At 43.0% G+C, this 27,483-nt stretch overlaps 1 protein-coding gene across 1 annotated transcript in view; it reads left to right on the forward strand.

Annotated features, from left to right (window-relative positions):
- PPM1H (protein phosphatase, Mg2+/Mn2+ dependent 1H) overlaps window positions 1-27,483 on the forward strand; it is a 94,683-nt gene that overhangs the window by 17,335 nt on the left and 49,865 nt on the right. The window contains exon 2 of the mRNA XM_063133944.1: window positions 21,928-22,096. Within this exon, the coding sequence (XP_062990014.1) occupies window positions 21,928-22,096 (169 nt within the window). The remainder of the gene's footprint in view (window positions 1-21,927; window positions 22,097-27,483) is intronic.

The raw sequence follows: 27,483 nt of genomic DNA on the forward strand, positions 1-27,483 counted from the left end.
GCTTTAAAGGCAACTAAGGGTCTGAAGGTTTCATCTAAGGGTCTGAAGGTTTCATCTGTTCCCAAGGTGGCCTCATCAGGCTTTTCAGGTACTTGTTTCCATATGGGTTGAAGATCTCTCCATATATTACATTTATAGCAGACATTTCTATGGAATTCCCTGCCTCTGGAAGTCAGGCAGGCGCCAACGTTGTATTCCTTTCGGCGCCTCCTGAAAACATCATTGTTCCAGGAAGACTTTCCTTAATGACCAGCCACGGTTCACAGTTCACCTTTCATTTTGCTTTTAAAAATCTATTTTAAGGTGTTTTATTCTGTTTTTATTGTATTTTATCTTGTACACTGCGCCGAAATTTTGAATGGGGAGTGGTATATAAATATTGTAAATAAATAAATATTTTTTAAACAAGCATGTTTGTTGTGCGAGTACACTTCGGATATCGGGATTGACTGACCTTTTGGCAAGCATGGGAGAAATAAGAACATACAAAAAGCCCTGCTGGATCAGACCAAAGGCCCAACTAGGCCAGCATCCTGTTTCCCACAGTGTCCAATCAGCTTCCTACGGGGAGCCTGCAAGCAGGACATGAATTTGTGTAATCCTCTTTTAAGGTCATCTAAACCTTGTGGTAGAGAATTCCATAGCTTAACAGTGTGCTGTGTGAAGAAGTACTTTCTTTTATCTGTCCTGACTCTCACACCAATTAGCTTTATTAGATGACCTCAGGTTCTAGTACTGTGAAAGAGGGAGAACCTCTGCCCGCTTTCTCCTCACTTGATACATATCTATGAATTCCCCCTATGTTCTATACAGACGTTTTAACCTTTCCTCATAGGGGAGGTTCTCCAGACCACCAATCCTCTTGGTTGCTCTTTCTTATACCTTTTCCAGGGCAACGATATATATTTTAAGATGTGGCAACTAGAATTGTAAACTGTATTCAACCAAGGCGTTGACTTATGAAGAGCCATTGATCCATCTAGAACAGTGTTCTGGCAGGTGGTTCTCCAAGGTCCTAGGCAGAGATCTTCCCTTGCTTTGTCTCCTCTGATGTCCTTTTAAATCATTTTTTAAATTGTGAATTGTGACAAAATAAAAACCATAAGAGAGAAAAAGAAAAAATGGACGTATGCAACTCCATGCTTTGAAAGCCTCAGTTTCAAATATCACAACATTCTAAATGGGGAAAAGTAGCATGAATTACACATAAAAGTCTGTGAAGCAGACCAAATCAGTCTTTTGGTGGTCAGGAAGGTGCGAAAAATCCATTAATGTTGACCGTATGTTATTTTCCAAGAAGCTGGTGCGTAATTTGAGATGACATGTTTTATTTATTTATTTATTTATTTATTGTATTTTTACCACGCTCCAAGTGGCTTACAATTAATTAGCAAAGAAGACTGTCCCTGCCCTCAGGCTTACAATCTAAATGTACATCTGAAAATATTAAAGAGCTTTCTAATTCAAACTTTATGCATCCGATAATTTCCTCGCAAAAGGAGATGACTATTGGACATTTCCAGAACATATGAACAAAAAAAGCATTATTTATTTATTTACTGCATTTATATACCGCCCCATAGCCGAAGCTCTCTGGGCGGTTTACAAAAGTTAAAAACAGTGAACATTAAAAGCAAATATACAACATTTAAAACCATCAAAAGCATGAAAACAACAACATCCTTTTAAAACAACAGTTCTGGGGTCAGTTAAAAACAAACTCAGCAGATGTTGTTCACTGCCTCGGAGAAGAGAAAAGTCTTGACCTGGCACCAGAAAGATAAAAATGTTGGCATCAGGCGAGCCTCGTCGGGGAGATCATTCCACCCCCACCCCCCCAATTAGCTGTATGACACCTCAAACAATTAGTCAGTTTGGACAAACCTTTATTAAACAGACGCGTAGTGTCCAATAGATCTGATGTCCTTTTTAAAGTGGAGATCCTGAGGATTGAACCTGGAATGTTCTCGTTGCAATTTGTGAACTCTACCACCAACTATGGAGACACATCTCGCTTGACCCAAAAATTATTCAGTATTCTAAAGATCCTGAGCCTGGGTCCTCTTTGCTCATCATCCAAGGTCCTCCTCCGGGTTCCTACTCCAAGGGAAGCTCAGAGGACAGCAACAAGAAAGAGGACCTTTTCTGTGGTGGCCCCCCAATTGTGGAACAATCTCCCTGATGAGGTCTGCCTGGCGCTGACATTGTTATCTTTTCGGTGCCAGGTCAAGACTTTTCTCTTCTCCCAGGCATTTAGCAATAGGTAATTAGCCCGGGTTTGTTTTTGTGTGGTTTTGTGGTTTAAACTTGTATTTTTTTGTGATTTAAATTTTTTGTATATTGTTTTTAAGTGTTTTTATCCTATGTAAACTGCCCAGAGAGCTTCAGCTATGGGGCAGTATACAAATGTAAATAATAATAATTAATGGTTATTATTATTAATAATAACAATTTGGTGCAACAGGAAGTTTCCCCATTACATGCGTAGCGCCTTAAACAAGTCGCGGAGTGGTGCTATTGAGGGGGGCAAAAGGAAAACTGCCAAAGGCTCTGGGAAAGCTTCCAAATTGGAGGACACATATGTTTACTCCTGCAAACCTTTTGCACTTTCTGTATTTTGCATCTGTCTGCATAATTAATTTTTTAAAAAACATAAAAAGCACTCAGTTTGTCGCCGTGGCTTTTAGAGATTTCCCAGAAATACAGACCATATGTTCTTCTGCTTCTGTGTTTGCATAAATACTTGAGCTGTTTGCCTTTTAGTAGTAGGCTCTTTTTTCTCTTGCAAGCAAAGACAAATAGACTGCTCACTTCCGTACATGAAGGAGAGCGTACGTATTCCACGCGGAGTTTGAATATGTGGTTCATTGTTCATTTCAACTATCATCTTGTGTGTGCCCTTGGTGAGGATTTCTAAACCCATCTTTCGTCTTTTAAAAGTAGAGTAAGTTAACTAAGGATAATGTGGAGAACGTGGCTTGATACTGCAACTGGATGTCAGAAAAAACCACAACAGATTCAAATTAGTTTGGATGTCTATGAATCCGACCTGCGGATTCTGCGCCAGACTGTTTTTTCCCGAGTTACTCGGAGTGGCTTTTCACTTTTGGGGAGGATTAGCAGTGATGCGCCCTTGGGCTAATGTGCTAATCCGCAAGTGTGAATTCTGCCTAATGCACATGAATGCAAGAAAGACGAAATTCTGGTTAAGAAAATCTGATTCTGTCAATGCGCAAGATTGCACACTTACCTGGGAGCAAGTCTAATTTAATTTAATGGGACTTATTTCTGAATAGACACATATAACAGATTCAGTAGAGACACAGGCTTAATGGTGTAGTGTGCAAATTTTGAAGCCCAGGTGCTCCTCACAAGAGTCCCCATAGCCACGAACCCATTGAAAGTGTTGATCCATAACAAACCCATTCTAGCGGGGTATTTTCCCCCTAATCCTGTTGACCTAAGCAGCCTAATAGGGTTGCAGTCTGTGTAGTGGACCTGGGCCACCAAAGCAGCACAGGCACATTTTGATTCGCAGGGATGTCAACAACTCCCCTCCCCTCAGACTCCCTTCTTCTCTTTGAGCTGAACTGCAGATTTCAGGGAGGGGTGAACAAGCAATGGTTGAGCTCACCGAAATCCTCCGAACATCAGCTCACTGTTCGTCTCTCCTCAATTTGTTCTCATTTTGCAGTTGTTGTTCATTTTATACCGATAGGAAAATTAGGGGAGACAAACAGGTATTGAATATGAACATTGCACAAACAATCCCCAAATTTGCACAAATCCCAAAATTGCACAAATTTCCCTATAGGCTAAAGTATGGGTGACATGCACATTTAGAAAGTTTCATATTTTGAGAAAGTTGTGCATTTTTCAAGTATGCATTTGGAGAACATGAAGGCATGTTTGAGAATTTGTGAATGTTTTCAGAGATGCGCTCCTGTTCAGGATTGCGAACAGGGCATTTTTTAGGCATTTGGCAACTGAAATGAAATTCTCTCACATCCCTAGCTACCGTCCTCACAGTAGCTGGTTGTAAATGCATTTTCCAAGCAACCACACACTGTTCCATGTTGAAATGAAAAATATTCTGGGATAGTTTAAGGCTTGAATTGGCCCATTAGCTTTACAAAAGACCTGCTAGAGCAGTGGTCTTCAACTGGTGGGTCGAGACCCCAAAGTGAGTAACGAGATCTATCCAAATGCGCTGTGGCAAAGCTGTTCCCACCATTTATTTATTTTTAATATTTTTTATTTTTCTACATTAATTATACATACAACATTACAATAATAAAAAAACAACATCAAACAACTACTACATACATACTAAATAAATGTTGAATACATATATGTTGAATAGATATTAACTATAAAATATCATACCACAGCATAATCATTCTTAATAGGGGTGTGCACAGACCCCCCGCTCCGCTTCACTTGCAGATCCGCCATTTTCCGGATCGGGCCGCTCCGCCCCGCCCCCGCTCCGCCCACTTCCGCTCCGCTCCGCCCGGAGCTCCGGATCCGGAGCTCCGTTTCCCCCCCCATAGGCTTGCATTGAAAGCTAAAAAATTATACAACTTTTTTTCTGTTCAAGTTAGAAACCTCATGTTTGGCACCATGACACCTCATGGGGATATACACACGCATGCCAAGTTTCAAAGCAATCCCATCATCCCCTGATTTTTGGTGAATTTTTGAAAATCGGGCACCCCACACACAACATCCCTGCGAGGTGGGCAGGGGAGGAGGGAGGGAAGGCAGGCAGGCATGCAGCTGGCATTTCTGGGGGCATAAGGAAGTGAGCCAAGGATAAGCCAGTAATGCATATAAAATGGAATAAATCAATCAATAAACAAAGGAGGGGTGGAATTAAAAGCAGCAGTGTTGCTCAATAAACAACAAGAAGAACTTTTTTTAAAAGGCTATATCTGTCTTTTACCAGCAATAGGGGGACGTGCCCGGGGGAGGGGGAAGTAGCTGCCAGTTCAAGACACTGACAGCCACAGCTCTGAGAAGAAGTAAAACGCTCACTTCGACTCAGAACAGGCATTGCTCCACCACTGAAAAGTGACCATTCACTTCAACTCATGATAGGCATTGCTCCACCGTTTTACTCTCTTTGGAAGGCTCTAATGGCCTTCCAGTGCAGGAGAGAGTGGGGGCACGTCCACGATGAGATGCCCTAGGGGAGCTCATCCCCTTGCACCACATCGATTCAGTTGTTCCCCAAGGTTAGGGTGGGGAGCAGTGCTGTGTTTCTATCTCTTATTCTTGGCTTAGTATATGATTTCAGGTTGTGTTTGTGCATTTGGTGGGGCTACTGTGTTAAAAAACACGGGGAAAAGCCCGTTCAGATGAAGAAAGAGAAGTTTCCCAGAATCCCAAGTTACCTGTTTTGCCTATGCCCTCCTCCAACTTTGGGATCATCATGACCGGGAGCTGACTCTGCCCCTCAGCCCTTTGAAAAAGGTATTTTTCCCGCCGATTTTTTAAAAACGTCTAGCCCGCAACCCGTACGATGCAGAAAGTTGAGAGTGGTCTCAAAATGACCCCCATCCACGACTCTCTGTGCACAAGAATTTTCAGAACGATAGCTTAACCCCCCCCAGTTATCCCCGATTCTTTCCCTCAATGCAATCCTATGGGCGAAAAGCCGAAAACGCAGTTTGAGCCGCGCGGTTGACCCGATTTTCACAAAAATATAGCCCGCGACCCGTACGATGCAGAAAGTTGAGAGTGGTCTCAAAATGACCCCCATCCACGACTCTCTGTGCACAAGAATTTCCAGAACGATAGCTTAAACCCCCCCCAGTTATCCCCGATTCTTTCCCTCAATGCAATCCTATGGGCGAAAAGCCGAAAACGCAGTTTGAGCCGCGCGGTTGACCCGATTTTCACAAAAATATAGCCCGCGACCCAGACAACGCAGAAAGTTGAGAGTGGTCTCAAAATGACCCCCATCCACGACTCTCTGTGCACAAGAATTTCCAGAACGATAGCTTCAAAAACAACGTAGTTATGCGCGATTATTTGCCGCAATGCAATCCTATGGCGAAATGTTTTCAAGATGGCGACCGGAGCGCTCCGCCTGAACTCGGAGCTCCGAAAAATGGCCGCTTCTCTTCGCCTTGCTTCTAGGGGGTCCGCGGTCCGCTCCTACTCCGCCTCTGGGTAAGGCGGAGCAGGCCAATCCGCTACTGCTTCTACGCTCCTAATCGGAGCAGAGCACATCCCTAATTCTTAACATAAAAGTGCACCCCCCACCTCGGGATCTATTCCTGATTCCAAAATCTTATCGTTTCTTCTGCTGGCGGTTTCCCACTTCCCTTAGTAAACACAAATATTAGGAACTGTTTCCAGATTCCTTCAAACTCATTTATTTTAGTTGTGCCTTTTCTCCACTTAATATTACAAGTCAATTTATCATTAATAGCTATATCCCATACTTCTTTATACCATTCTTCAATAAAATATCCCCCTTGAATCTTCCAGTTCCTAGCTACCATCAATCGTGCTGCAGTCAGCAAACTCGATATCAACTCTTTAATTTCTTTCCCACATTTTAAATCTTCAAATAGTGACAGTAATGCAATCTTTGGTGTTTGATCTATTTTCATTCCCACTATTTCTTCAATTTCTAAAAACACCATCTTCCATAATCTTTGTACATATTTGCATTCCCACCACATATGTAAATACGTTCCTATTTCCCCACAACCTCTCCAACAATTTGCTGAATATTGCTCATTTATCTTATTCAATCTAATCGGGGTTAGGTACCACCTCCACAAAATTTTAAAATAATTCTCCTTTATTCTCACTGACATACTTCTCAACACTCTTTGTTTCCACAGTCCCTCCCAGCTCTGTTGCCCTATTTGTACCTTCAAATCTGTCTCCCATACCATTTTCCCTGAGCTATCCCTTAACTCCTTTTCTAACAATATTTTATATATTTCGCTCATTAACCCTTTTAAAACTATACTTTGTTCCCACCATATTGAGCAATTGTGAAAGTGGGTCCCATGTTACATGTTGGGAGTCCGAGATGGGTCTCTGGTGTTGAAGACTGCTGTGCTAAAGGGACACCCCCCTCCTGCTAGAATGGGTATGTTATGGGTCAACACAGCTGCCTGCATTTTTGGACTCTCCTTGGGGGTGTGGATATGGGAACTCTTGTGATGACTACCTGCATGTCAAAATTTGCCACTACACCATTGAGCTCATGTCTCCACTGAAACTGGTTTTGGGGGAATTTAGTTTTCAAGTGAAATACTCTTGGGATGTATGATAACTTATGTTCTTACTGGTTAGTACTATGTCACCACAGAGTGTAGCTTTAATTATTTCCAGTGCCCTAGGGTGCATTAATTCCTAAATATCTAACATAATAAATACCTGTGCTCCCTGAACAACATTAGTTGACTGCAACAGTAACTTCAGCAGTAAAGTGCATCTCTTCTATACTGCTAGCCAGCCCAGCGTTCTCCCTCCCGTTAAGTTTGCATTCTCTGTCATTATGTCCAAACACAGCTAGCGTCTTCCCACCCAGCAGGCTTGCTGCAGAAAACGAAAGCCACAGAACAATGGGCGCTGGCAGTGTTTCCGCTAAAAGCTCATGTGACGGAGCGTCCAAAAGAAAGCAGGTCATCAGGTCGTGATTGCTTTATATGAACAGCTATTTATAGATTGATTTTCAGTGGTGAAATGGTTCTATTTTAAAATGTTTTCCAAATCTGATGCTAACCAGCGGGGGTTTGAATATTCATGCAGAATCCACAGACGTCTTACCCTCCCACACAATCACCATAATTGTATTAGGGAATCATATTTATTCGAACTCCGGGCTAGGATGGTTTCTATTAGCATGATTGTTTCTGATCAACTTAGCAGAAGTGTATGTAGCTATTTCTATGATGGTCGAGATCAGGGGTTGGCAACCTTTGGCCCTAGGCCAGCATGTGACCCTGGACCCAATGTGAGAAGTTGCTTGCAAGTGATCAGTGCAGAGCTCTGGCAAGCGTGATCTACTGGGCTGGCTTGGTTTTGGAGGGGACGTGAAGGCCCATAAGCTGTACAGAAGACCTGCTAGAGGGACCTCCTGCTAAGCTGCAAGCATGGGTTTGTTATGGATCAGCACAGCTGCCTGCATTTTTGGACTCTCCTTGGGGCTGTGGCTATGGGGACTCTTTTGATGACCACCTGCACTTCAAAATGGCAGCTTGCTGGGTAGGGAGGAAGCGGGGAGAGAAAAGGGGGTGGCAAAAATGGAGAAGAGGGTGGTCTGCCCTGCCCTGCTTTTGGGCCCACCCACTGCAGGCATATAGCCCACTGCTGGCATACCCCAATGGAATGCAGCCCTCCACAGAAAGCAGGGTCCTCAGCCCTGCTATGGATGGAGTCTTTCGGCCACAGTGGATAATGATATGCACTCGACCAGCCTTCCCCAACGTGGAGCCTTCTAGATGTGTCATACTACAACTCCCATAACCCCCATAATTGGTTATACTGGGGCTGATGGGAGTCGTAGTCAAAACATTTGGGGAAAGCTGCTCTTGACCTTCTAGCTTGAATAAGCATTTGGCCAAGGTGTTGTTTTTTTAAAAATATAAAAAATAAAAACTAGGAATAATCTGGATTTCAGAAATGATTACTAACTCTCAAATGCAGAGTTTGTGTGCCAGCAGACTTAACTCTGATTGCATCACTGTATGGATATAAATCTGCATTTTGCCCACTTTTGTCAATTCTGGAGGATTAGATGAAGATTTTACAAATCATAAACATAAGCAGGAAGGCAACCCAAATCCACCCTGAGGAGCTATTCATAGATTTGAATACCATAAAGCAGGGTGGCAAAGCAAGGTAAGTATCCTCCTCCTCCACCACCACCCCACACATAAAACTACTTCTGAGCTTTGTGAGTGTGGTTACAGGGATGCAGATAATCAGTGGCAGGCTGTGTGTGATTAGATTAGTAGTTGATCCCACAGGGTCCAGGCTGCAAATATATATGATAGGATGGGCAACTTGATGGAGGTGTGAGGAGGCTTACCTGTGTGTTTACGTCCTGGCCAATTGATAAAAAGTGAGGGCCAAAAGTTTAATTTTGATAACTTTTAATTTTGTAATTGTTTTGCTTCTGCTGGAGTACAAACACATACATAAATTAAGTAATTGGAGAGGGAGGGACATTTAGAGGAGATGAAAAATACAGCGTTTGCTTCTTTACAAACAGCAAACGTAAGCAGAGTGCTGTTTTTTATATCTGTTTAGCTGTTGAACCGTTCTCTGAGGGAAGGACATCCGAAATGCATCAGCTTGGCATGAAATGCTGTTTCTACCTAGTGGTTTTTGCCTCTGCATTTCTATGTTGTGTTGACAGTCTCCGACTCCACAGCAGCTGGCCTATGAAACAAAGAACCTGGGTTTTTACCCTTGCTGCTTTTGCCTAACAGTAGGGCTGGCCCTGGGACAGGCCAGAATCAGGAAGATGTGTTCCTTCCAGTGACATTCATAGGTTTTCTTTGTGCGTGTGTGTGTGTGTGTGTGTGTGTGTGTGTGTGTGAGAGAGAGAGAGAGAGAGAGAGAGAGAGCGCACATCAATGCATACACATGTGTTCAGATGAAGGGATAATTTTAAATCTAATGATCAGGACTCAACTGAATTAACGTAGGAAATTGTTCTGCCGAAGAGACTGTACAGTAGGGCATTAGATTAACCAAGTACAACCAGAAGACAAAGCTCAGGGCCTCTGTTCCTACAGAGATTTTTCTTCCGCAGCATATTTACTCTTCATGCTTCAGTTGTATTCATCCCATTTTCTATCCCACGGCTACCAATGCCAAACCGTTCCTCGGAAAGCAAAATCGTCCTCCTGGCAATTCACTAAGGGGATAGCAATAGAACTTCAAAGCATTTAGTGCAGAGCAGTAAAAATTAATAAATTACATGGAATTATGTAAATTGACTGCAGAAAGTAGCACATATGATTAGAGCTGAAGTTCAGATTAATTTTTTTGTGTGGTGTAAATTCAAATGCACAACTTGGCATATAAAGGCGATCTTTACAATTGGATTTTACACAGCCTTTAAAAAAATCTACTTGTTGAATTCACAGTTTGTACTTCTTTGGCTATAGAAGGGCTCTTCTAGGCATGTTGTTGTCATTCTATGTCCCCAAATTGCCATATGAACCCTTCTTGATGTGGTCTTGTTAGCTGCGTCTGTGGAGAGAACTGCATTGACATGCTTGTTTCCCCAGTCTAAATATGCACACAAGACACTGGATTACAGTTTGCCTGGGAGGTAAATCCCATTGTACTGAATGGCACTTACTTCTGAGCAGACATAGATAGGCATATGTACACTTCCAGTTACATGCCACTGCTGAGTGAATATACACTTGTCCAACTGTATGCTAGCAGAAGTCTGCTTGCATGACAGGGCTTTCTGCTGGCCTCTGGAGCAGATTTTGAGGACACGTGGAGAGCTTTGGGGTTTCTGTTGATGGAACTTGAATGGTTTTAATTTTTGTGAACCGCCCAGAGAGCTCCGGCTATTGAGCGGTATAGAAATGTAATAAATAAATAAATAAATAAATAAATAATTCTCTGGAGGACTCCCAACACTCTAGAGCAGATTGGGGAGGCAGGGCTGGGGGTGGGGGTGGGGATGGAATCCATTCTGCTGATGGATGGACATGAGATAAGCGAAGACACAAGATCTGAAGAATCGAAAATTGCTGGTTTGCCCATCCCTAGTGCCTGCTCACCACAGCAGCCCCTTCATCCCCCCCCCCCCAAAAATGTTACACAGAAGTTGGGGGATCCTGCTGAAGGGGTTGAGAGATGTAGCGCAGAAGAGGATCACCAAAAATTCGGAGAGCACATGAGCAGAGCCCTTCCATCAACAGAGAACAGATCCTGGATCCAAACCATTGTGAGCACAATCCTATCCATGTTTACTCAGAAGTAAATCCAACCTCTGGGCCCTCGAGTGTTAGTGTCAGAGACAGTGGAGCACAAGTGAAATAATATCCAGTCCAGAACTGGTCTCAGAAGCCAAACACATTAATAACTTCTGTAGAGGTTGACTTGATAGTGGCTGACTTGTTTATTTTTCTCTTCTTTTGAACAGTTTCCAAAATAAGTTATTAATACTTCAGGTGCTGAAATTAAATGGGCAGTTTCTAAAAAAAATGGAAGTAGAGCCAGTGTGTGTCTGGTTTAGCTTACTAATGCAATGCATAGAATTGGATTTTGGAGGTCTAACTTTTTTTGTCTAAACATGCATATGGTTGTGTCCTAAATCACTTTATTTAAGCCCTAACTTTCCATTTATAAAGTGGTAGAAAAAGTGAAGATGAACAAAAAAACAACAACCAGAAAGTTCTTTGCAATTAAAAGCTACAGAATGGTCCTGTTCAGAAGACATCTTAAACCACGGCTTTAACCACAGTGAATAAGGCAAAAAGCCTTATTCACTGTGGATAAAGCCATGGTTTTTCTTTTGAACAGGGCCAATCTTAGGTAGCTATAAGTAAATAAGATTAAATTGTTTTATCTGGTCAGTGTTAGTCATAAATGCCCTAGTGACATTATACATTGTCCCCAAATAATACTACCAGCAATTTAAAAAACAAAGACACATTTTGTTAAATCACATTTATGAATCATTTTTGGAAACTTCCATGGATGTTATCCATATCAAGAGGTCCCACATCTTCTGTTACCCATTGCATTAGCTGCCATAGCTTTCAAACATCTTAAAGGGGAAATCACTGTTTTACGAGAGCTTTGCTTCCTCCTTCTCTTGCGTAATTGTAATGGGCTACATTACATGGGTGTAGAGGAGCAATCACATGGCCTATAATTGAAAAGTTCCCCTCCTCTTGGTACCCATAGCTTTGAGTTGGACAGCACCCTCTAGTGGGTGCTTTGGAGTGCAACTTCGTCTGCACATGGTAGGAAATCCTGTAATATTTCAAAAGAATGAGGATATCCACCTTTTGGGGGGGGGTGTAGAATGGAATAACCAGGGAAAGGCAGAAGAGACATACAGGAGGTTGATGACATTGTTAAAAGGACCCACAAACTTCCGTGAGTGGCCAGTCATGAGCGGGCCTTATTTCGCTTGTGTGAAAAGAGCCCCAATGACTCTCTAGAATTTCTTTGGGTTTCAGCTTTTCTTTAGTTCTATCAGTCCCCCATTAGATTTTTTCCCCGAGGTCACTTTTTTTTAGTTTCTGCTTCTTTGCATGTTTAGCTCTGACAGGAATGTCTAGTTCTGCAACGTGGCATTGTTAACTGTCACCGCTGGAAAGACTTCTCTTGACTTGGGTATTTTTCTTTTCTTTTAGGGAAATGCTATATTCTGCAGTGACTGAGGAATTGTAGCCTGTCAGCTGTATTTCATGCCAGAACGTCTGCTGCTCATATAGCTTTCAAATTACAGCTAAAGCAGAAGAACCTGGCTTTTACATTTCTCTTGATAATGGATTCTCAAAGTTTAATGTGTAAAAATCAGGCTTGAAAAATAGCTACTTGCCTTGTTGCCACTGGCAAATGGGCACTGCCTGTATGTGATCAAGCAAAGAAATCTGTGTGAATAGAAAAGTTGGTGATGATTCCTATAAATGATTCCTATAGTTATGTGTAGGCAGGTGGGCTGATAACATTTTATGAACTTACCTGCTGGGGTAAAATGAATTTGCCTTGCTTGGCATTCGTCATAGAATCTTACCTGCTCTTTAACTTGGGAGTAGGGCATCTTGGACAATTACTTTTCTTTTAGCCTTATCAGATTGCCTTCTGGAAAATGAGAGTTTTGTGACTTCCCACATCCAGCATGGTAATCATTTTGTGAATGGGTAAGTCCCCCAGGGTAGCCATTTTGTGAGAGCACCTGTGACATGCTCTCAAACTTCCAAATGTGCCTGCCAACAGAAAAAGATTGGGGATCCCTTTCAGGGACCCAAGCCCATCCAAGGGCCTACCACTTTTAACAGTACTACCTACCGGTCTCACTTTGCAGAGAGTCCGCCAGAGCATCAGATATAGCGCTTAAGAGTAGTCTCAGTTTTCATGTCCTGACTCCTCCAGATTAAGGAATCCCACTGAGGGTGCCATGAACTGCTCATGCTGTAGGATCAATGGATTATGCTTATGCCAGATGAAGCATTGCAGTATAGAGAGGGATACAGATTTGGGTAGACAGGACTGAATGGCTGAGGTATGCTACCTTAAGGATATTTTAGATGTCACGGGGCCACCGCCGTTGGTCCATGCCACAAGCCAGTAAAACCAGAGAGATTTATTTATTTATTTATTTATTTATTACATTTTTATACCGCCCAATAGCCGAAGCTCTCTGGGCGGTTCACAAAAATTAAAACCATCATAAAACAACCAACAAGTTAAAAATACAAATACAAAATACAATATAAAAAGCACAACCAGGATAAAACCACGCAGCACAATTGATATAAGGTTAAAATACAGAGTTAAAACAGTATAATTTAAATTTGAGTTAAAATTAAGTGTTAAAATACTGAGTGAATAAAAAGGTCTTCAGCTGGCGACGAAAGGAGTACAGTGTAGGCGCCAGGCGGACCTCTCTGGGGAGCTCATTCCACAACCGGGGTGCCACAGCGGAGAAAGCCCTCCTCCTAGTAGCCACCTGCCTCACTTCCTTTGGCAGGGGCTCACGGAGAAGGGCCCCTGTAGATGATCTTAAGGTCTGGGTAGGTACATATGGGAGGAGGCGTTCCTTCAAATAACCTGGCCCCAAACCGTTTAGGGCTTTAAATGTCAATACCAGCACTTTGAATCGGGCCCGGACCTGGACTGGCAGCCAATGAAGTTGTAAAAGGACTGGCGTAATGTGATCTTGCCAGCCAGTCCCTGTTAGTAAACAGGCTGCCCTGTTTTGTACCAGCTGAAGCTTCCGGACCGTTTTCAAAGGCAGCCCCACGTATAACGCATTGCAGTAATCCAAATGAGAGGTTATCAGAGCATGGATAACTGTAGCTAGGCTATCACTGTCCAGATAAGGGCGCAGTTGGTATATCAGCCTAAGCTGATAAAAGGTGCTCTTTGCCACTGAGTTCAAAGCTCAAGTGACAGTTCTGGATTGAAGAGCACCCCCAAACTACGGACCCGATCCTTTAGGGAGAGTGCAACCCCGTCCAGGACAGGGCAAACATCACCTCGCCGGACAAATGAACCACCCGCTAACAGTACCTCCGTCTTGTCTGGATTGAGTCTCAGTTTGTTAGCCCTCATCCAGTCCATTACCGTGCCCAGGCACTGGTTCAGAACAGTCACTGCCTCACCTGGGTTTGATGAAAAGGAAAGGTAGAGCTGGGTATCATCTGCATATTGATGACACCTCAGTCCACATCTCCGGATAACCTCCCCCAGCGGCTTCATGTATATGTTAAACAGCATAGGGGATAAAATAGAGCCCTGCGGAACCCCATGGCTTAGGAGCCACGGCACAGAGCAATAATCCCCCAGCACCACCTTCTGGAATCGGCCATCCAAGTAGGAGCGGAACCACTGCAACGCAGTACCTCCAACTCCCAGCTCAGACAACCTATCCAGAAGGATACCAGGGTCGATGGTATCCAAGGCCGCTGAGAGGTCCAGGAGAACCAACAGGGTCGCACTCCCCCTGTCTCTCTCCCAACAGAGGTCATCCCACAGGGCGACCAAGGCAGTTTCCGCTCCAAAACCAGGCCTGAAACCCGATTGAAATGGATCTAGATAATCCGTTTCATTCAAGAGTGCCTGGAGTTGTCCATGCCATGTCTGCTACATATGGTGTGCTGTAGCTTTGTCAGCACATCTACAGGATTGGGGAAGCCAGTTGAAAAAGTTATTTATGGATTGTTAACAATTCTTAATTAACTTCATTTTATTGGGTTTTTTTTTAAAAAAATCCTCCAAATCTGTCTTTGAACAACATAAATAGGCCCTGATGTATGTTACAGATGCGTGAAGCATAAATATCTAAGGGATATAATTATCCTGCTGTGGTGGTTTGAAAATGTTAATTGGAAGCTAACATTTGCCTTCAGAGCAAATTCCTTCTAAATATTTTATCATATTCACATTACACTAGAACATGTGGGGAAACTAGTGGATAAATTGTAATTGCTGTTGCCTGTCACCTATGGACAGATGCAATAAGCATAATAAAAGCTACTTGGCCAACATGCATGGTATCTGTATGAGGAAGTGTAGTTTGTCAAGTGCTTGTTGGCATACAAAATGAGTAGCTGGAAGAAAGAGAAGAGTTTCTGAAGTACAGTGTAGGGTGACCATATTTGGGAAACCAAAAAAGAGGACACCCAGTGGGGTGGGTGGAAAAGCAGCTTTTCAGGGCCTCCTGAAAGCATGTCATTCCCCCCCCGCCTTAAAGCCCCCAATTGAAGCAAAGGAGGGGAAAGTGTGTCATTCCTGCCACCACAAGTGGGGGTGGCGGGAAAACATGCTTTCCCCTCCTCTGCTCCAATCAGGGCTTTAAAGGCCCCAACTGGAGCAGTAAGGTGTGCCATGCCCCCTCCCCCCGCTACCCCACACGCTGCTGCAATCGGGACCTTTTCTATAAGGTCTGGGAAAGACACTTTCCACTTTAAGGCCCTGATTGGAGCAGGGGGGGGGATGACACACCTCCAGAAAGTGCATCATTCCCCCCTTGCCATGCTAATGGCAACCTTAAAGGGGAAAGTGTATCCTTCCAAGACATTATAGATTTTTTTTTAAATAATTCCTCCTGACACCAAGGATAGAACAAAAACCAGGACAAACCTGTGGAATTCCTGACAGTTGTGCACCGTAGACTGACCTTAATAAAACAGAACCATTCTGGCAGAGGTAGCAGCGGCATTGGGGCTCATGGTGGCAGGCATTCAGGATCCATCGCCCTTCCCAATTCACTGCCTGAGGTTGGGGATTCACTCCACCTCGTGGGAGGGCTGGCTCTGTGTTGAGATGATCCTGGTCGACTTGTGATTAGAGTAGATATGACAAGTAGAGATACTGGTAAAGGTATCTGAAATCATGCTTGGAAAACTACTTGTTGAAGCCTTTGCTAAAGGAGAAGTGAATTTGGGTAGTGAGACTCCAAATTCTACTCCAGCTCATAAAATCTGAGCAGGAGGAGAATTGCTAGTTTCCCTGGGGGTAGGGTGGGTGGGTCTCAGTTTTCCTCAATGGAGTGTACTGGAGCTAGGGCACTTAAGGGGAAATGAAGAAATTGCAGGGGCAAAACCTGAGTGGGGTGAAGCCCATTCCTTGTGGAAGGTTTTCCCCTTTGGTTCTTGACTGTACAGCCTCTTAATTTTCTATTATTGATTGAAATGGAGCAATGCCACTCCATAACATTGAATAGGTATAATTAACAACACAGTTTTGTATGTGTTTTATCCAGAAATAAATGTCAGCTCACGCCCTAATACGAATGTTTATCATTGCAGCTTTAGAAGTTGAGAGGCAGATCATTTTTCCAGGCCTTGGCTTGGCTTGGAAAAATGATGTGAGATCTCAATATTTTCCCCCGAGTTAAAACAAGGTGACCTTGGCAGAGCTTGTCCATATCCAATGTCAAAAGTGATCATACATTAGGACAGTTTCATCTGATGATCTTGTTCCATTTCAAAGAGTCTTCCCCACTCCCCATGCACAAACTTTTTTTGTCATCACCTTGCCAAAGGAAATCTAGCTGGACGTTGCTTGGTATTCACCATACCGGGTTTTGTTAGCATACAGCAGAGAAACAACTCGGACCGGTCTTGCCTGTCAGAAAAGCGATATTCATCCCCTCCAAAATAAGCCCTGACTAAGGCTCCTCCTCCTAACTTCCAAGCAGGCAACACAAATATAGCTGCATCAAGGTCAGCCCAAGATGTTTTGCTGCCTGAGGTGAAGGACAAGATTGCCCCCCTCCCCAAATTCCATGTACAGATGTGACCAGACCAGTGTTTGAATGTTATTCAAGAACATAAGAAGAGTCCTGCTGGATCAGTGCAAAGGTTCTAATTCAGTCCAGCACTCTACTCCTAATTGGGCCAACCATCTGACCATGGGAAACCCACAAGTAGGATATGAATGCAACAGCTCCCTCCCACACTTTCTGCACAGCACTAGTATATATACAACTTTGGTATGCAATTTGATGCCTGCCCTGCACTTTATCTTTTTCTGCCCTAAGCATTTATAGTGCAAAAAAAGGTAGTGGGTGACCATGGAGGGTGGGGTTTTCCCTGGAAAACGTGCTGGACTTGGCTGAAGTGGGCAGATGGAAGGCATGTCTACATGTCTACATTGTTTTTTAAATTTATTTATTATATCCTGCGTTTTCAATTCCGAAGAACCTCCAAGATAGTAGATCAACACAGAATTAAAACAACAGCATAAAACAATCCAAGAAAAACAGAATCAATATCTCTTTGGAGGTAATTTTTCAAACTAGAGACCAAAGAGCCTGTGGTATGATACCATTTTAGTCTTGTTTGTGTCAAACGCTATTGGGAAAGGGACAAACTACTTCTTTTGGGAGGGTATTCCTGAGAAGGGCCCCCACATTGACAAAGTCCTGTGCTGTGTAACCACCAGTTGCAAAGTCCACTGGTAGTTGGAGTTGGAATAGGGTCTTCCCAAAGATCTTGTGGCCAGACAGGACCACCATCCTTTAAATAACCTGGTCCTCTAATATATTGCTTCTGTCAATAAATAGGTATAAATAAATACAATTATATTCAGAACTTTCTGGTATTTTCTTTCATTAGTCAGATTTCAGATTCTTCTCCCCTTTCTACATTCTCAGATAACAGACACCAGCATATATTAACTATAGAAAGCTAAAATTCCCCCCAAAAGTTATCCAACTACTTTTCACCTTTAGAACCACATTCCAAAAGAAAAACATGCATGTGTGGAAGAGAACCATGCACACGTACTGTCTTGAATGCTTTTGATTTTCTTTTATTGTGATGTCTTACAATTCTAATTTATTGTCTTGCATTGTGGCATATTTTGTTTTATTTTGCTTCTATGATGCCCAATATCCTTGTTGATTTTGCTGCAGGAATTTCCACTAAGCAAGTTGGTAATTTCAGGTATATATAAGCTACAGGGAAGTATTTTGAGAAAGGAACACATTCCTGTGGCATATGTGAACTGTTCCAGTCACATGATCAGCCGTGTGGTAATTGAAATTGACAGCTGTATCAAAAGGGATTAGCACCATCATTGCCAGATTTTGGAGTTTAACTTTCCACACATGTTAAATATGAAAGATGTTTTTAAAAGCCTGGAACAGTTTTCTATAAGCCATTTATCTTGTTTTCCGTGAACCCTGGAAGACCCCAGTCTTGCCACATCAGTGGGATGTTATGATATGTTATGATATTTAGGCTGTGCATCCTACACACACTTGCCTGGAAGTAAGTCTAATTGAACTCAATAGGACTTACTTCTAAGTAGACATGCATAGGATTGCACTGTAAATACAAGGGTCAATTTCAGATGGGAGAATAAGATATTGGGATTATTGGTGAAATGTCTTTGTGTGTATTCCTGAATGGTGACAAATACCAAGCTACTGTTATACAAGTGCCTGGAAAATGTTTTGTCTGGAAGTTGTCTAGGGAAAATTAAATGTAAGCATGAATAGTTCCTCCCAGGCACACACACTCAATTTCAAGTTGTAATGCAAAGGCCCAGTTTGAATATGTGACACCTTTCTTGGTGTTAGGCAAAGTGCTCCACCCCTCCCTTCTAAATAACAAAACAGCAACATCAATGCCTTTTCTTACTTGGAACTTGGATTTCTGTTGATCCTGAAAACAGTGGATTCAAATGAGTTGTCCAGTGTGTTGGAGCTCAAACCCCACCTCTGCCTTGCACTCAGTCTCTTGGGCAGCTTACTTGTCCTTTCTCATGTCTCCCATGGCAGCTATTTCGTGGTGGTGCCCAGTTTTTCAAATTGCCAGATGTGCCCACTGCCCAATAAGGTTGCCAACCCCTGCTGTAGTGTGTTAAAACCTCATAGTCCACAGGTCTGCACAAATTGTGGCTTCCCACCCACCTAAGCCAAACACCACCTGCTTGTTATGCCTACCTATTTTTGTCCTTACAAGCAAGCCGCAAAACAAGAGGTTTATTAGTCTCTGGTGGGCTTCAGTGCCTGACTAGGGGACTGTGTTCGGCTCGGTGTCTCACGTATTGTACAGGCTCCATTTAAAGACGGTAGTATTTCATTGTAGCCAAGAAAAACCCATTTTATTCAGAGAACATCTGAAAGGCTCCACAAGGCCCATTTCACACATTATAGTACTGTAAAACAATTTCACCATTCTAGAGTGAGGTTTCAAAGTGTATCAGCTTTGCTTTCCAGAACTGTATGTACAGTTTAAATTGTAAGCACCCTAAAATGCATGGATTGCAGGAACAACTAATGCATTGCCATGCCAGCCAAAAGAACAATCACATAGGGCTAAAACAAAATGTTGGCAAGGAGCTTTTCCCAAATTGAGTAGCATGCCAAAAACAGTGGCGGTTGATAAGGAATGAAGGTGGAGGTACAGGGAACATGCTCCAACTTCCAGTTAAGAGCTGATCTTCAGAAAAAGCATTTGGGGTTGTACCACTGTAGAAAACAAGAGGATGGATGATAATCTTGTAGAGCAAATGTGCCTCCACAGTAGTTGTTCCTGTCACAACTGATGTTTCATGTGGCAGAAATCCATGTAAATATGTAGATTAGATGAATGAATGAATGAATGAATGAATGAATGAATAGATCGTTTGGTATCTACTAGGCATAATAGCCAAAGTGTAACCTCAGATTTTAGAGATAAAATATCACTATCTACCATATGTTGAGGATTAAGAGCAGGATTATGCACTACTTCTAAGCTCCCCTGAAACAGATAGACAGCCATTGTCGACAGACAGGTTGCTGAGCTAGATGAGCCCTTGGCTTTATGCAGCATGGATTTCATGTGATCCTTTGGAGGTTGGTAGTACACATCTCCTGTTGCGGCACCGCGGTGGGCTTCCTATTCTTTCAAAGTTGTCCCACAGTCTGATCCCCTCTGTTCAAGAAATGCTTGTGGAGAACCCCCATTTCATCTATTAAAACTTCGGCTGAAAATTGAAAAATCTGATTTTCTGGCCTTATTCCCTGCAGCCCTTGCTCTGGCCAAAGCTTGCCCGAGTTCATGAGCATGACTTCCTCGTGTGCCACCTAGCTGACTTCTCAAGGGTACTGTCACTCGTTCTGCAGCCTGTTGTATGTTTCTTAAATATACCCTGGTGTGAGTTTGCCCATCTCCTCATAGCTCTAACACTGCTTGCCTTCCTGTAATGCAGCCTTCCCTAACTTGGAGCTTGGGCTTCAACTTACAACAGCCCCAGCCAGAATGACCAATGGTCAGGAATGCTGGGAGTTGTCTGTGATGTTACACATCTGTTACGTTTATAACCATGTATTCTTGTTGTAGATCTATGGTTTGGTAAGTATTTCTAGGCTGAGAATGGTGGATTCGCATTTATGAGCTGATTTGCTGAGGGCGTGAGAAGAAGGAGGTGAAGTGTGTGCTATAGAAGCTGGGTGCTGTGCCTGTGGGAGATGAGACAGGGATGAGATAAATTGAAATGGGAGAGGAATTTGTGGCGCGAGGGTTTAGAGCAGAGACCGGGAATTAATGTATGAGGGTTTAGATTAGAGTTAGGATTTTAGGATTGAGAATTGAGAGATGGAAAGTCTGTAGTGAACGGGTAGTGATTGAGAGAGAGGTTTTTTGCGTTGTATATGGAAGAACATATATTGATAGAGCCATTAAGAGTTGCTTGTTATTATTCAGCCATTAATTTACTGTAATTAATAAAGCTTTCTTTGTTAAAAAAATCCTATGCCTCCTGCTCTTGGAAACATATGATGGGAGGTGCTAAAGAGAATAGTACAAAGTTATAAAGTCTGTGCTTACTCATGGATAGAGGACTGAATAAAGGGTTGGGTCTGAGCCTTAAAGGTCATAGTGGCCCTGTTCAGAAGACACCTTAAATCATGGCTTTAACCATGGTGAATAAAGCAAAAAGCCTTACTCACCATGGCTAAAGCCCTGGTTTAAGGTATCTTCTGAACACAGCCCGGCTTTCTGGCTTAACCACTATGGTTAAAGCCATGGTTTAATGTGTCTTCTGAATGGGCCCAGTGGCAGCAAAATGTGAGAGAAGGTATTTCTTGCTTGGGGGTGAGAAAGGCCTTAGAGAAGGGGAATTCTCACCAGGATAGGTGCAGGAACACCACATTGTCATCCAAAACATCTGGAGGTGGCTTGGTTGGGGAAGACTGCTATAATTACAGATGTGCAGCAGTTCACTGATTCTCACCAGGATAATCCAAGTTCCTGCCCCTTTCTGATTTCTCAATATCTAGAGTAGGGCTGCAGAACTTATTTTAGATGGGGGTGGTGGACTGCCCCCACCAGGCCTTCTGTGGACTGGATGGTGTAATGGGGGGGTGGCCTTGCCCCACCTATTTTCACTTCCTTGTGTTCCTCCCACTGCCCAGCGAATCCCCGGTTTAATGCTCTGCTTGTCTTCCCAGCAAGGATGGTAAGTGGCACAGGAACAGGCTCAGCTGGTGCACCTCTTGCCATCCCCATTGGGAATGTTCAGATAGGAGTTTGAACATTTTTTCAAATATTCTCCTTTCAGTTTTGCCAGGAAATTGTATATTTTAAATTTATATGGGTTTTTAAAACTTTGTTTTTGTGTCTACATGTTGTAGGTTGGCTTGGGAATTTTATTGAAGGGCAGTGTTTAAATCCCTGAAATAAGAAAATAAACATGAATATATATATATATATATAAAACCAAATCCTTTTCTGTTGCTTTTCTTTCTAGGGTGATCAATGCAGGGAAAAGTACACACAACGAAGATCAGGCCAGTTGCGAAGTACTTTCTGTAAAGAAGAAAACAGGGGGAACGAATTCTACACCAAACAAAAACTCCTCTACCAAACGGAGGTCTTCGTTGCCAAATGGGGAAGGCTTGCAGCTGAAAGAGAATTCAGTAAGTCTCCGCTTCTCCCCATCTATCTGTAGATGGTTGGTTCGACTGCAGAGTACTTATATACCTGTGAGCAGGCCCAGCTGTTGTGCCCTCCCCACATTGACTCAGGGCCTGGTGGCTAGTGCCACCCACCATTGGAATGGCACACCATATTTCCACCCCTCCAATGGGGGTTGGTGAGAAGGGTGCCTCCTGCAGTGTCGGAGTTCCACTGGAATTGGGGAGGCGGCATGTAGTTCCAGCAGTGGGCAGGAGTAGCCTGCATGGTCCCAAGAACAGCCTCCCCCCCCACACACAAACCCCTAGTAAAACCCCAACACCATAGTAATTTTTTTGTGAACTGCCAGAGAGCTTCAGCTATTGGGTGGTATAAAAATGCAATAAATAAATAAATAAAATCTGGAAGTAGTGGATACAATGTGCAACCATTCCCATGATTTTACTGACTTTTTTTCGAGCAGTTGGCCATGTCTCTGATTGCCCAATTTACATTATTACATTTGTCCATGAAAATACGTGTAAAAACACTGGTCTGAAATGTACAAAAAAGAAGTGCCTTTCACATCCCTAAAAACATGAACAGAAAAACTATTTATTTATTTATTGCATTTTTATACCGCCTAATAGCTGAAGCTCTATTTCCAAGTGGGAATAGGAGTCAGAAGCAAACTTTCAAATACAAAGAATTATTTGTTTTATTTATTTATTTATTTATTTATAATATTTATATACCATTCCACACCCAAGAGATAGGATAAAAGAATAAAAATACATATTAAGTAATTGCTATTTTTAAATGAAACAGAGTTCTGATAAAACCTGAGTTCTGGTAAAACTGTGGCCGGTCACTCAAGAAAAGCTTCCTGAAACAACAACATTTTCAGGAGGCCTTGGAAGTGACACAACGTCGGCGACTGCCCGATGTCCAAAGGCTGAGAATTTCATAAGAAGGGGGCCACCACACTGAAGGCTGTTCTCCTGGAAGACTCCATTTGGACCATAGGTCCATGTGGAATCACCAGGAGCATGCCCTCCGATGACCTCAATGACCGGGCAGGTTGGTAAGGGAGAAGGCGTTCTCACAGGTTTCCTGGTCCCAAGTTGTTTAGGGCTTTCTACACTAGTACTAGAACCTTAAGCCTGGCCCAGTAGTGAATCGGCAGCCAGTGCAGTTCCTTCAGCAAAGGAGTTGCATGCTGAAAAAGGGGCAGCTCCCAACAACAGCTGAGCTGCTGCATTGTGCACTAGTTCCAGCTTCTGGAGCAGCTTTAAGGGCAGACCCACACAGAGCGCATGGCAGTAATCCAGCCTTGAGGTTACTAATGTCTGTTCTACCATGGCCAGGGTATCCCTGTCCAGGAGAGACCATAGCTGGTGAATGAGATGAAGCTGGTAAAAGGCACACCTAGCCACCGTGGCCACTTGGGCCTCCAGCAACAATTATGGATGTAGGAGTACCCCAAGACTACAAACCTGATCATTCAGAGGGAGTGCAGCCCCATCTGGAGCAGACAATGAACCTCTCTCCCAGACATGGGAACAACTCACCCACAGGGCTTCCATCTTTTAGAAATGCATTTTTATTGTCCTGCAACTTGGTTTTGAATTAAACCCCCCTAAAAGAAGTGAATTCTGCTGCATTTGAAAGTCAAGGTGCATAATGAAAACAAGCCTGTCATGAAATCTGGATGGGATGACAGGTTCAGAGCCTTAAGCTCCTGGCTGAAAGTCTTCTAATGATGGGCCAAGTTGCCTAACTTGTTTGTCATAAGCAAGAGCTGCCATTGTGCATGCCTCCATCATCCACCTCGGAATGCATTGGCCAGTGGCCTTCAAAACTACGGATTTTGCTCTGGTGCATGCATGAGTACAAACGTTCACGCGTGCACAGACACAAACACACAGTTGAGTGCCTCAAGGTTCCTTGAGTTGCAGCTAGAGGGAGAGCGAGCAACTATTTTCCTTTCCTCAAAGCCTCTTGGTGAATGTCATGCTATCGCTCTTGTATATGTTTGAAGGAATAATTTGATCTCAAGTAAAATGCCGTATTCTACTGTTAAAGGCTTATATGTATTTCATTGCTCGTTTATTGGCTGTCTTTCAGCATTGCTAGAAAGCCAGTTAATGATTGAATATATCGTGGAAGCACACTTTGAAATGTACACCCTGATTTATTGAACTTCAGTGTTTCAAAATAGAATATCATCTTTTCCAAAAATGTGGAAAACGTGGCTATGAAACATTTGCTACTAGAGGGTACTCTTTACTCTAGAAGTTAGTCAGTTTTCTTTTTTTTTAGTCCAGTGTACTGGGCTGGAACTATAAAGTGGATAAAATATTAAAGGGTTATTTTTCTCTATAAAATGAGACACCATATTATTACTACTACAGCATTGAAGCTACCACAGGGATTTCATCATTTCTTCATCTCCCACGTGCATTTATTTTTGCCTGCTCTAAAGATGATGGTGTGGACCTTCTAAGGGTTCACATTAAGATATGGCAGTCCAAACGCGAAACATGTCAGGATGTGTGTCTTGCTGAGATACCTTTAAAGCTTATTAGTGAAAATGGCTAAAAGCTGGAGGAATATCCCAGCAGGACACATGCTCCAAAATCTTTGAAAGGCTGTAGAACAGAGCAACCCAACTTACTTGGGGGTGGGGGAGATCGGTGGGGGAGCAGCTGCCGCATCTACGGCAATTAGGGTGGGAGGTGAGGAGGCAGTTTGGGGCTGGGTTTTGAGTCAATATTTCCCTTCCAGCTGAAATCAATGGTAGTGGAGGCTGGTGGCTCCGATGTCAGTGGGGCAGTGAATCCGCTCCGGTTTTCAGTCGGAACCAGTCAGAACTCTAAAGGTGCGATCCAAGGTGAAAGCCCCACCCTTACCCCCAAAAAACCAACAGCTCAAACTGCATCAGCCCTGTAGGTAACGTAATTTATTTTCTCCCATTGTCTGTGGAGCGGTTAATCAGCTCTGGTTTTCAGTCAGAACTGTAATGGATGGTAGCTCCTTTAGAGTTTTGTTTGGTTCTGACTCAAACCTGGAGTGGATTCACCACCCCACTGATGTTGGAGCCACCTGCCTCCACTGTCAATGGGAGAAAATAATTTTTGCCTGCTAGAAGGCTGATGCAGTTTAAGGCATTTTTGATAGGAGGTGGGGTGGAGTGGATGTCCTGGGAATGGGAGGGCTTTGGAAACAATATGTCCCCTGCCTTGATAGATTTTAGGGTGCTTGGCATGGCTTATTTGCTCCTCCGTCCTCCAGCCTGCGTCCCACACATATCCTAGTGACCTTGGCACCACAACCCATATGATCTCTTCATCCCAGCCCCCTCCTTGCTCTGATCACTAATACCTTTTTGGAGAGTTTAGTTCATTCGTCACCTTAAAAAACAGAGTGTGTGTGTGTGTGTGTGTGAGAGAGAGAGAGAGAGACTTGCACAAATGAGGTTGTGGTTTGTTTGTTTTAATTTTGTTTTATGTTTTTCACAAGCCCTCAGGAGTGCAGATTCGGCTGCTTGATATATGTAGTCTTTTCTGGTCAATTTCCTTGTATGTTTCAGCTGACAAAGGGAACACCAAAGTGGACATACAAGGAAATTGACAAGGTGAAGCTGCATATAGGCTAATTTGCACACAGTTCAAAGAACTAGTAAGAGAAAAGAAGAACCCATTAGAGGTCCTTTCAAGTGCCATTTGGGAATCAAGCAGTCACTGGTGAGGGAGGCTGGAGGGGGCACTGGTGAGATCACGAAGAGCTGCATGGGCTTTTTTTTTTACTGCTCTTGCCATGTGGCTCTGTAGCTGCTTGGGAGAAGCTATGGTGCAGGGTTCAGACGTCATCTGCCTTGAGAACAAATTATCCTCAACAATCCTACTGCAAGCCATGGGTTCTCCGGGTACCTTGAGGTGGGCAGTGGTACAATCATGCTGGATTGCCCACTCCGGTTTTAGACATCAGAGTAAGCCACACTAACACTACCATGGATCATAAACCACTGTAGCTAACCACGCTTCTCCTCTCCTCTCTCCCTCTCTCTGGCCTTAGCTAGACCTAAGGTTTATCCCGGGATTGTCCCTGCCTGCTCTTGGGATCCCCTGTGTGTCATTTACATGAACAGGGATGACCCCAGGACGATCTAGCTAAGGCCTCTCTCTCTCACACTCTCTCCTGAAAAGAAAAGACCAATTCTATGGTTTTTAAAGACAAATCCATTTATTCTTTGCTATATCTGGGAACGTGTTAGCAATTTCTAGGCCCATTTTTTCTGACAGCTGAGTGTTTGGATTTTATTAGTATTAAGATTTTAGTGTTAAGGATATTTATAAGTAAGTATCTTACTTTATTTTATGTCGGTTATTATGATTTATTTTTTAAAACTCATTGTTATGTCACTTATTTGTTAGTATATAATAGTTACTATGATTAATTTTTATAAACAATATAATTGATTATTTTTCATCATAAGCTGTAGGTAGAAAAGTCGCATATACATTTAACTGCAAATCTAAAGTGAAATTTTGAAAGGAGCAGTCATATGCTAGAGTATAGCTCATCAGATGCGTGGAGTGAAAAGAGAATGTAGGGATGGGTGAACTCCCCCACGCCCTGTTCATGCTCCACTCTCCAGAATCACACCATTTGCCTGACCCTGCGGGGCGAGCTGCTAGGTGGTCCAAATGTACCTGACAAGAGCTTGTGTCTTTTTAAAATGTCCACGACACACAATTTGCACAAAACCACAGCTGGGAATATTTACAGAAATCAAGTGTTGTGCAAAATCACAACTATAAATAGTGCAATTTGCATAAAATTGCTGGCATAAAGGACCATTGCAGATGTAAAAGACCAGAAAATCATGTCAGTTCTGGGTTCGTGCTATTTCTGTATATGTGTCTTTGTATGTGTCTACTAGATGCCACTGAATTGTTTTTTAACTGACCAATTTTCAGATTTCCGCTGAGGCAGAACCACAGTGAAACTGGCCACCATGCCCTATCCCACAGATGAAACTCTATGGGTACTAAATGACTAAACTTGTTTTGTTTTTTCAGGTATGCTGGTCCTCTAAGCATCAGTTACACTGATAAGTTTTATTTTAACATGCTTTGCCATGAACGGACCATTATTATGATGTATTAATGGTCCTTAGTGTGCCTGAAGAGAAAAGGAATTAGATCAGATGGTTGGATCCAGACTTAGTTGTACTTAGAGCAGACCCATTAAAATCAATGGAACAGGTTAGCCACAACTGGCTTAAGTTAGTCATGGTTAACTTGTCCTATTGATTTCAATGGGTCTGCTCAAAGTATGACTAAGTCTGGATCCACCCTATAATCTCTCATTCCCTGCAAAGTCATTTCATGTCCAAAACAGACGT

Source organism: Elgaria multicarinata, chromosome 9 (genome assembly GCF_023053635.1).
Source record: "Elgaria multicarinata webbii isolate HBS135686 ecotype San Diego chromosome 9, rElgMul1.1.pri, whole genome shotgun sequence".
Classification (NCBI taxonomy): Eukaryota; Metazoa; Chordata; class Lepidosauria; order Squamata; family Anguidae; genus Elgaria; species Elgaria multicarinata.